This window comes from Solanum tuberosum, unplaced genomic scaffold, assembly GCF_000226075.1.
Source record: "Solanum tuberosum cultivar DM 1-3 516 R44 unplaced genomic scaffold, SolTub_3.0 scf00083, whole genome shotgun sequence".
In the NCBI taxonomy this organism is placed as follows: domain Eukaryota; kingdom Viridiplantae; phylum Streptophyta; class Magnoliopsida; order Solanales; family Solanaceae; genus Solanum; species Solanum tuberosum.
The window spans coordinates 157,276-169,017 of NW_006239015.1; the positions used below are offsets into that span (position 1 = coordinate 157,276).

The following is an 11,742-nucleotide window of genomic DNA, read 5'->3' on the forward strand; positions in this document are numbered from 1 at the left end:
CCCACATCGGTGGTTAATGAGATGGGTGGATTCCTTATAAGGCTTGGGCAATCCTCCTCCCTTTGAGCTAGCTTTTGGGGTGTGAGTTAGGCCTAAGACCTAATTTAACAATATCTGCTTAAACAATATTTTATACTTGCGTAATTCATTTTCAAGCCGGCTGTGGAACCCTTATTATTTTCGTGTGAGAATCAAATCGATTGGTAAATTGAATTGAAAAAAATGTAAAAAATCAATTCGATCAATAAACTGAATTGAAAAAAGTGTTATTGATTTTGGCTTAACGATTTTTTAATAGTTTTATAAAACAAGATGAGTTATCGTTTGGTTTGATTTTAAATATTTGATTAATCGATAAATGATAACCCTACAATAATTTACTACTCTATGACTATCCATATATAAATATTAATAGCTTACTGGTTAGTGTATTTGTTTTTAGCTTCAATTTATATTTCATAGTGATTATAAGTTTAAAACTTCACATTCAAAACGTTAAAATAAAAAATAAGAACTTTATTTCTCTCTTATATATAGTTCTTTTCATGTTAGTTATTATTGTTTCTATTTTATAAACATTTATAAAATTACACTATTATCTTATCGCACAAATTAATAGAGAAGTCATATATCGCACAAATTAATAGAGAAGTCATATATCGCACAAATTAATAGAGAAGTCATATATTTATTTTATAAGCATTTTCTTATTAGTTAAATAAAAAATCGAATCGTACCTTCGTCCTAAAACTATCTTGTACTTTCCTCTTAAAACTATTCATGGAGGAAGGAAAAGAAATCTATTCCCTTCTCAAAGGTTAAAAAAAGAAAAGTCGCTGATCTACAGACATTAATTCGTCATCTCCACGTACAGAAGATGAAATATGGTGTATGCTAATGAGAAGCCAATTTTTCGAGTAAACACAATCCATTGGCTAAGGGTAAATATCCAAACAAGAGTTCCAATAAGCATGTGAATAATTTTGTAGAATTAGATCAGCGGATACTTTTGGATTGAAATTGCCTTTAAGCAAGAAACAGAAGGTTAATTTACATGCTAGCTAGTTGAATAAGTCTATAACCAAGACAATGCACGACTAGTCAAATGTGACAGAAGCTCCGCCATTCTTCTCTTAAAAGTGGATGCATCAAGCCAACATCTTGGCTGGTTAACGCTATATCAATCACTTGGATCATACAACATGAAACGACTCCATAAGGACGTAAATAAATCATTACACTGATGTGTTCATAACCACTTCAAGGTGTAAATAAATCCACTACACTGATGTGTTGTTCATAACCACTTCAAGGTGTAAATAAATCCATTACACTAATGTGTTCATAAATCACTTCAAGGTGAATAAACGCTGAGTCATTGTAGCTGGGTGGGTTGCCTTTCCTGAATAATGAACTACTTCTGTATGATACAACTTACTGAGCTACTTACTTTCTATATGGATTTACAGAGAACTCCACACCCCAGTTGAAATTACACTTCTTATATTATATTTTGTATAGCCAAAATTACATGGTCACCTTCCCTTCATTATGGTCTGTCCCATTCTTTGCTTTTCGTCGGTATGCCAAGATCTGAAAGACAGCAAGCTAGTTAGATATGCTCAAGATAAATCAAAGGAAAGATGAGAATTAATGGAAGAATGCAGATTCAGGACCACTGTGTTGATTAAAAGAGAGATCAATATAATGCATCAGTTAGACTATCAAATATAAGATTGTCGACATGTTTCTGGAATAGTGGATGTTGTCTTAGAGGGAGCTTACCAGATTACGCTGGTTCAAACCAAATGTTTCTTGGATTTCCCCCAATGTCTGATTCTCTTCCACAGTCTGGATTTCTGCTTTAGAAGGATCCCCAACAATGGGTTTGGAAATGGCCATGATATCAGAACTTGAAGGGTTGTCAGTGGGGTTCTTCTCTTTTATCAGCACTATGTCAATTTCCCCCACTTCTATGGAAGTCTGCTGAGCTACATACTGCATATAGATATACATTCAAATGAAGCATGCTGACATACATTTGTCTATTTGCAATTTAGGTTTATAAAAGTGTGAAAAAGGTTAAGGCTGGTAGACTTACCTGTCTTAAATGTTTAACTTCCATAGTTGGCTGGCAGCTAAGGTAAGGTCGTTGCAAACTTGGTATATCCTCCTCGGAAAAGGAAACAAGCACAAGTCTGGCATCCAACTGAAAGGGAAAAAAATCCATTTAGAACATTGCAAACCAAACAAAATCCATCTACTTGATACCTCAATCATAGAAAGCAACAATCAAATAGCAATAGTGAATATTGGATAATCACAAATGTACAGACAGAGAGTAAAAGGAAAACATCCAATCAGTACTAGTGTTGGTTTGCTGTACCTTCCCTTCATATTCATCCGAACGAGATAGAGAAGCAATTAGCTTCGAGACTCTGCTGTTCCTGGAGACCTTGCCAATGCCTCCACCAAGACCCCCATGCCTGTTGTTACTTCGCATGCCACCTTTTCCCCAGGCAAGAATCTCTGAACAGCGAATAAGTCCACTACATGCACCAAATGATTCTTGGTTTGTTTCTGCATCATTTTCGTCACTGGCTGCTGATGCCTGAGAAGGCCGTCCTGCCCTCTTTTTCTGCCGCTTTGGTTTGACTTCTATCGAGCGCTCATCAGCAGAGGAAGAATCCTTGCCAACATCATGATTACCATCTTCTTCCTCATCAGATATATGGTGTTCAGCACCCTGATAATTTCTTCTTCCCCTTAAATTCCGATAGTTTCCCTGAGATCTCCTCGTAAAAGCTGCTGCTGCTGCTCTTGCAGACCGTTTCCTTCCCAGTGCTTCGGATTGTCGCTGTGACGTCTGTGCGATTGAAGCTTGTATCTGTTCAAAGAGTAAGCAAAATATGAAATGGTGAAAAGGAAAAGGAAACTCGAAGCATTCAGAAGGTTATTGGAGCTCAGATCAATGTGTTCAAAAAGATACAAAATACCTAATGACCCATATCTGCCCTTTGCTATAGATATAACATCACTTATAAATATTGAGAGAAACGTTTCATATATTTCCACACTTTGCTCAGATCAATGTGTTCAAAAAGATACAAAATACCTAATGACCCATATCTGCCCTTTGCTATAGATATAACATCACTTATAAATATTGAGAGAAACGTGTCATATATTTCCACACTTCTCTTTGACATTGCACGTGGAATCAGCTGCACTTACATAACTAGGACGAACTGATAATTTTACAGGAACTAAAAATATCTGCTAGTGGAGTCAATAATGTGTATGGAATACTTTATTGGCACTGAACTTGGATTGGCTTACCTGCTTATTTAAAGCTTTCTCCTCTTCATGAAAAGCAAATTCCTGAGTGATACACAAAAGAGTAAGTCCATTTCCATGAAACAGGTCAATGGTAGACCTTTGCCATGACACATTCAAGAGTGAAGCATAATAGTACCTCCTCTTCAAATTTATCAATATCTGGATATAGAAATGCAATTAGAGCATCATAGTTCGGATCATCTCTCAGAGAACGGCGACTAGCACAGTGGGTACGACAAGCAGGACACTCATTGTTCCTAAAATATAGTTGACATACTTAACTGGATAAGCAAACACTTGTTACTTCTCAAGTCTCAACTAATGAAATATAAGTTTAGTAGGTACCCCATTCGCATAGACTTGTCAATGCATTCTCTGCAAAATCGATGCAAACATTCCATAACTGTTCTGGTCTTTCGTATGATGCCTGCACGTTTCACAGAGGTAAACTGGTAAGCAACAATTGGCATACATTACAAAAAAAGAGCTTATCACTATGTTCTAGAGGAGATCCCCCCGTATATAAATCATAGTCAAATACAGCGCTCCTCAAACGGTTCATCAGAAATTAATGTAGCTCTCCTTAGTGAATAAGTGTCAATACCAATTCTGTTTTCTCACATAAGTAATATATTTCCCCTGATGGCTCCAAGATTGGAACTATGTATTCCTTAATCAATAGGAAAGAAACATGTAACGAATCCACATAGGAGATCTCAATGTTGGGAAAAAAGAAGAAGAAATGTTGAACAATAGAAAATGTAGGCAGCTAGACAATAATTCACCTATATCAGTTAGTGACAAGAAAGAGAAGTCCCAATCAGCACAATTTCAAGCAGAGATCACAAGAGGTAGAGAGACTGAAAATTGGGGTTACTAGAAGAAACCCATTTACTAGATAATGCAGAGTCTCAATGAGCCATGTTTCTCATTTCACCAAATAATAAATATAGAGAATTAACATGAAAAGAGCAATTATTACAGTTGAACGTGATATTTTCTTAGAATCTCAAACTGGGCTTGGGGGGGATTCATTAGTAATCCTGGTGCATACTGTCATAACAATTGACACATAACTCTAGCTAAGAGGAGGATTCACCTTCTCTCACTCCCAACCTCTAACATGCGCACAGGACAATGAAGGCAGCATAATCATGTACAACATGACTAAGGTGGTGTGACACTTAACATATCTTGCTGTGACATATTCTCTTCAGGCTTATCCAATTCTAATAAAATAAAATAATAAAAACAGTGAAGAAAGAGCAGAGACCCATACCTAAACATATAGGACACTGTACTTCTTTGCGAATTTCTGAAAGTCTCACAGTGATAAATCTGCAATCAAGCAAATGTAAGCACAATAACCAACATCCAGGATACCCCATATTCAAAAAATCTGTCCGTTTCGCACAGAAGTGGAGGTTCAACAGTTCAGAAAAGAAGATGGAGCATGGTCCCAGGCTCCCAGGCTCCTTATGGGTGGATTATATGGAGGGAGAGAAATTTAAGATGTTTTGAAGACGAGCAAGTGAGCGACTCAATCCAAAAGATAAAACTAAGTTAGTGTCTACTGTTTTATTTTGGGTGTAAACAAGAATGCATAGAAGATACTGAGTCTCTATTAGAAGTTCTAGAATCTTTACAAGACAGTAGATACTTTGGTAGTTTATATCTTTTTGCTTCATACACACTATAAATATGTCCCACACAGTGTTTTGCATTTTCACTATAAAGCTAGTCACCATCTCAAAAAAAAAATATCCGCATTAAAATAGTTCTCAATAAGATAAACTGATAAAATTATTCCTTGGAGAGATGGCATAAAAGGAAGATAGTAGAAAAGAAGGAAAAGTCGGCAGGTGTCAAAGACAATTTAGTGTTATAGCATTAATCACTTAGATGTTCGGCAAACTATCATATACTAATAATAACAGCTGAGTGCTAAACAATATACTACCAATAGGAGAAAAGAAAACCAAAATTTATATTGAATTTGAATAATACCATCTTGTTTTTTCAACAATTTGTTGCTCATGTGGACTTCAACTTATACTGATGCGCAACCAAACTCAAGTTACATAGTCAAGAAGTCAAAGAACATTAGGTCATACTATATCCTTAAATCTACAATATAAGAGAATCTTCTACCATCAGAATCCTTTGCAAACTCAACAAATCTTGTCGAATCAGCTTGAAAGGAATTAATTCTCAAAAAAAACAGAAGGAATTTTATGTATCAAAAAATCCTCGAGATGAAAGGGAGGGCCTGATTCCGGCTACTATAGATCTTGATATATACCGTTTAAAAGACAATGATGTCATGAAATTAGGAGCAAGTAGCATCATATATATACTAAAAAGTAAATTATAACCAGAAACAAACACTGTTTTGATAGGTAACACAAATAAAACATGATTAGGACTAGGTTTACCCTGGATGTCTGTATGCATATGTAATTATTGTCAATTGAACGAAAACCTAGACGAATGTGTTGCCTCTTCCAACTAGTTTAGGCACACATATATTTGATCTAGCAAAGTGTTTCAACATTCATCACTATATGGATGATGTATATTTTAACCCTATTACCCTTGATACTAAATGCATAACAGTCAACTTATGGTATGGATCTACTGGAGCAATATCTACTATTTTAACATTAACCATACTTAATGTATCAAACAGAAACAATTATCTGGACATATTTAAAGGTTTAACTCCTTTCCTGGCATAACAAGAAAGCACTTGAATTCACTTGTAATCAAACCTTTATATCTTTCTCAGAGAATTTAATTTTTTCCACACTATTTTCTGAAAAAGTATTTATATACTTCATTAGAACTTCTTTACCTAGAATGAAACATCTAATGTCTCCACTAAAAGACTCAAATCTAGCCTCGCCTCTCTTTTATTGATTTGAGGGCATGTTGTGGTAATAAACGTAGAGCAAGACTATAACAGAATGATCTTGACTGTTTCTACTAGAGTGCATTCCCCATACCATTTTGATGTTTCTGTTACCAGCTACTCTAGTATCTGTTGTTATTTACTAGTAAGAGAAACTTAACTACTCGCGCTTATTCAAGTCTAAATGACAGTTATGTCATGGAGCATAAAAAATATTATGCACACTTTCCTTTAAAAGAAAAAACTCCAAAAGCATGTACTACACGTTAACAAGACACCACTTAGACATTTATGCATAAAAAGAACTCAAAGAAAAAGTAAAAATTTAGATCATCTCTCCAGGATTCCCCTATTTTATATGAAGTAATGCACCTTCAAATTTTAGCTGGTGTTAAGGAGAGCTCTTTATTTATTGATGTTTTCCTCTGGATTGTCAGATCTGTTTTTCAAAAAGTATTATAGAAATTAAAAATAACTTGAGGCACTTTTCTGAAGAGCGCTTTGGGACAGAAGAAAACTTCTTAGACAACAATAATCAAAATAGTTTATTTGTTTTACTCGGAAATTTTCCAAAAAATGTCTCCAAAAGCTCCCCAAAACGCATACCCAAAAATCTGTCCAAACAGGGCCTTGATGCTGTCCTAGGTCAATGACAATATTCTTAGAATGGATTGACTACACACAAGTGGTTGAGCAATTTTGTTATGTGTATTTCATACCTATTGGTTTTGTCTTGCCTTTTTCTATCAAAAGTAAGGAACATGAATAGATTTTCTCTAGAAAAGCTAAAAATGTGCACATACATAATAGTTAAGCATGTGGCTTTAAAAGATCAGCGAAAAGAAACTTATCTGGAAAAAAACATGAGAAATTAAAACTACATTTTCAGGGTTCATTATTAAGTAACTATGACGAGCTAGATACTCAATAGTTTATCAAGGTTCTTGAACAAAACAACTTGGTCAAATTGTAGAACAATTCATCGCAGCCATAACCAGGTTTCTATTTTGGAGGAATAATTTTCATCTACACTAAGCAATCCTAATCAGGTATGTGTAGAAGAATGTAACGAACACTATGTCTCTCGCTAAAACTGAGCCCTTGGTTTTGCTCAAACCAATAGAGTTATTTCTAGTTCTATCATGAAATGGCTCCAGATCCAATAGGATGTTTACTATTTGGATGTGCCATTTATCAATTTAACCATGAGGTCCATGACAAAGATATTAATAGATTGGGTCAAAGAAAATATGCCATTTCGGAGTCCAGTCAATTATATGTTCATGTAAGGAGTCTGTATATTCTGAGTTCATGTATAAGGAATCACAAAATAAATTCTTTCAACAAATGTATGAATTAAGAAAGAGAGTGAATTAAAGATTCAAGAGACATGGAAGAGCATTTTGTAAAGGGCAGATTACAGATGGAACTAGGACAAGCTGAAGACAGTTCTAGCTTATGGAAAATCAGATCTAAAAGTTGAGTTCGTGTGTTAGAAGAACTCGATGTGTCAAGAAATACTATTACCAAGTCAAGTGGGAAATGAACAAGTAACGACAAGAATGAATTTCGCAATCTTGACTAATTCTGAGTTCAATGATTTCGTCGAGGCTTTGACACTCATGATCTTTGTTGGTATGATGCAACAATAAAATTTAGATGTTTCATCGACTCAGCCAAAACATTGCCAAAGTAAATACAAGAAACACAATCTAACTTCATACAAGTTCATAACTGAAATCTAAAGTATCTTCTAATAACCCAAGCAGCATGATTCCTCATAAGCATATTCAATCAAAGTTGGCCTGCCCTAGCAAATTATAGATTCGACCTGCATCTGGACATGCCACATGCAAGCACAAACCAGATGCATCAAATAGAGCTAATCAGAATTCAAATTTCCTGACTGTTCTTCTGTTATTTCAGACAAATCTTACTAATTACTCCCAAAACTCGAAAAAAGAAGAAAAAATCAAACCACTGAAAGACAAAACCACAGAGCTCCTACAGCAATGTTCATAAGAAGCGGAATACAAACTCAATTACAAAACAAAGCTAGTGGATCTCAAGCTATACACCGTTTCTAACATTCCACGCAGTCCAAATCACACCATTGACTTCAACACAACAACAAAAATACTCATATGCGTATCGTGCATATGTATATATATAATGCATTATTCCATCTGAACATACATAGACCTATACAAATGTAAAAAGATAGAGATAGAGCGCATTACTCGTCTTTCTCCCCACCGCTCGAACAAGTAGTTCCATCCGAATCTGAAAGTCAAACACAGAGCAGAAAATCACAAACATCATGTTATGTTGAGTGAAACTCGAGTCACCGCTGAAAATTGTGTGTATATACAAATAAAATGTAACATACAAATCTATACACATGTATATACAAGGATTCTCTATGTATACACGCACCTTCGCCGCCGCTGTCATCGGCTTCTTCGTCGTGATTTTGATTACCTTGTAACGAATCATCGTCCTTTTCGTCCGGTGGCGGAGGAGTAGGAGAAGTTTCGTACGGACGCTTCTGTGCAGGCATTGACTATTCAAAGCTGACAAGTGAGCTCGCCAGCGACGGTGGTGGCGGAGGCGTTGGTGTATGGTGGTGGACTGGGAAGAGAGGTGAATAAGAAAATAGCTTTCTTCACGCTGCTTATGTAGTGTGTTATTTATGAAAGAGAAAAGTACAAGTGCTTAGGCACATGGTACAGGGTTCCCGTTTCGGCAATTTCACTACAATTACAATTTATGAAAGAGAAAGGTACAAGAGTTGAAGCACAAGTTGCATTATTCTTTATTCAGAAATTTTCTTATTACTCTATTGTTCACACTGTAAAGCGGAGAAGACAAGAAATAAACGTGGAAATTTGGATTTGGGAAATCCGAATGTTTATGATTATTGATTAAAAGGCCCTATTAGTACAATTTTGTTCTTTGGAATTTCGAAATTTTCCTAAAAAGGTCTTATTGAGTCCTCCATAAATAACTTCACACTACTAAGTACTATGTTGGTAAAAACTTCAAGTTCTTTTGATAGCCACCAAAATAAGATAAAAATTGATGCATATACTATTTACATCAAACTAAGTCAACTTAATTACAATTAAGTGATTTAACAAATATATATTAATTGAAAAAATACAATTAATGTAGAATGTCATTTTTAGAAGTTTATTTTTCCTCATTTCAACTAGAGAATTTATATTCTTCATTTTTGAATAATGTTTACCGAACCTAAAAAAATAAGGGGGGAAATTCCTTTATATCAAACACATCCTATGTACAAACATATCTCACACATTTATTAATTTGATAAAATATTGAATGCTAATAAAAAAATACAAAGAAAACAACCGAGAGGGTCATATTTACTCCATTATTTTTTGAAAATATATTGATAGTTATCCCTGTTATATTTTGTAATTAAATTTATCCTTAATGCTATACTTTTAAATTATGTTCGCCCTCATAGTTATATTTTGTTTAAATATATATAACATTTGTCCTAAGAGAGATATATACTACCTTTGTCCTAAGAGAGTTAAAAGGGCAAACAAAATATACGCTAAAATGATAAATTTGACTTTTTCTTAACTAGAGGCTACATAAATAAATTTGCACTCTTACTAGCATATTTGATCATAGATTTTGGATTATATTTTAAAAAAATTGTTTGGTCATACATATCTTTAAAATTTATCTTAAAATATCAATTTCCCCATAAATATCTTCAAAATTTGCACTCAAGTTCCAAAAACTAATACAGGTAGTTTTTTTGGGAGAATTTTACTTTTTACTCATATTACTTCAAGTTTTTTCGAAATAAATGCAAGTCAACACAATTTTAAAAACTCAAATTTTCAAACAATTTCAAAATTTATGCTCAAATCGAAGCTTAAATATAATTTTCTAATTTTTCTTCCATCACATATTTATTCACGCAAATTATAGAAATTACTTGCCTTGATGGTCTATTAAAGTAATTAAACTTCAATTATATAGAAAAGAAAAACAACATCAATATTTGTATAATAATACAACTTTTTATTAAAATAAAATACTATTACTAGACAACATAATAAAATAAATAGTATAAATTTTTTTGGCACACGGTTTATTATATGGCTCATCGGTATATTTTTTTATTAATTTAATAAAAGATAGCTCATATAACTTTTTTATTATTTATTTTTCATCTCAATGATTTTATGTGAATAAATATACCATGAAATATAAATAAGAAAAAATTATCCACGACTGCAAATTTGTCCCTGTACTTCAAGAAATTATCAAATTTACCACTATACTTTGTTTGTACCATTGTGTCTATTAGGGAAGGGTATATTTGAACAAAATATAATTGTGAGAAAAAGAAATATGACCTCCAAAGTTTAATAGCAAGGGTAGATATAATCCAAAAATAAAATCGAGGGTAAATATGAACAATTTCTCAAAATAGGGGGATAAATATAATTTCTTTGCATTGTTATCTTTGTTTTTTTCTTCTCATTTTGTCTTGTTTATTATCTAATAAATCTAATTTTATTCTTTATCCTTGTTTATAATAATTATTTTTTGTATCCTACTTTTTTTATAAATTAATATTTCAAATTGTTGATGTGTGTATTATGTACCATAAAAATATTATAATTTTTTTAATGTTGTATTTATAAAAATAAAATATAATGCAGCAATATAATATGGTACTTAATAAAAAAAAAATTATAGCCTGCAGACAAGCCAATGAGGGCGGGGGAGAGGGGGCGGTCTTAATTTGTTTGGATGATTGTTAAGTATGTTTCCCAATGTACCATATTATATTGTGTTGTGTTGTGTTGTATTGTATTGTATTGTATTATATTGTTTTAATTAATATAATATTTAAATCAATTGTATTGTTCTCTATTTTTACATAATATCACGCATAAATAATTTAAAAAATAAACCTATAAAAAAAATAAAGTACAAGATAGAGTTATCTTAAAAAAAATATAGGATTAAAAATAAAACAAAATTATTGAATAATAAGTAAAGAGAAAAGAAAAATAAAAAATGAAGGTAATGATACGATCACATCGAATCGATTGTTACAAAATGAGATTTTCCATCATTATCTAATGATGAATTTAATAATACAACACAATATAATAAAATTTTAAAAATAATCAAAATAAATATTATATTTAAACTAATAATACTCATGATACAATATGATAACAAACATCCAAACAAGATATTCACTCTGTTTTAATTTTTTTTTTCTTTGCTATTTTTCAGAATGTCTCGTTCATATTTTAGAAATCTTTTACTATTAAATTTTCACATATCTTTAATTTAAAAGCATAAAAAATTCAAAACAATTATTTATTTTCTTAAATTTTATGTTAAATCAAAATAAGATAAACAGATTAAAAGTAAGATAACAACAACAACATACCTAGCCTAATTTCACAAACTAGAATTTAGGGAAG

At 32.7% G+C, this 11,742-nt stretch overlaps 1 protein-coding gene across 1 annotated transcript; it reads right to left on the minus strand.

Moving 5' to 3' along the window:
• Window positions 1-1,216: 1,216 nt before the first annotated feature.
• LOC102581735 (putative E3 ubiquitin-protein ligase RING1a) lies at window positions 1,217-9,037 on the minus strand. The gene is made up of 10 exons (XM_006346945.2): window positions 8,687-9,037; window positions 8,491-8,533; window positions 4,619-4,677; window positions 3,685-3,766; window positions 3,476-3,596; window positions 3,340-3,381; window positions 2,387-2,887; window positions 2,102-2,209; window positions 1,786-1,998; window positions 1,217-1,593 (listed from the first exon to the last, which is right to left on the minus strand). The coding sequence occupies exons 1-10, from the start codon at window positions 8,808-8,810 to the stop codon at window positions 1,528-1,530; spliced, it is 1,359 nt and encodes a 452-aa protein (XP_006347007.1). The 5' UTR covers window positions 8,811-9,037; the 3' UTR covers window positions 1,217-1,527.
• Between the last annotated feature and the right edge of the window lie 2,705 nt (window positions 9,038-11,742).

Bases quoted from the DNA above. Each gene is read 5' to 3' on its own strand.
- LOC102581735 (XM_006346945.2), bottom strand. From the start codon at position 8,810: ATGCCTGCACAGAAGCGTCCGTACGAAACTTCTCCTACTCCTCCGCCA. The intron at 4,678-8,490 runs GTAATGCGCTCT...GCTTGATTGCAG, and splicing joins AGCGGTGGGGAGAAAGACGA to ATTTATCACTGTGAGACTTT. The intron at 2,888-3,339 runs GTAAGCCAATCC...CTCTTTGAACAG, and splicing joins AGAAAGCTTTAAATAAGCAG to ATACAAGCTTCAATCGCACA.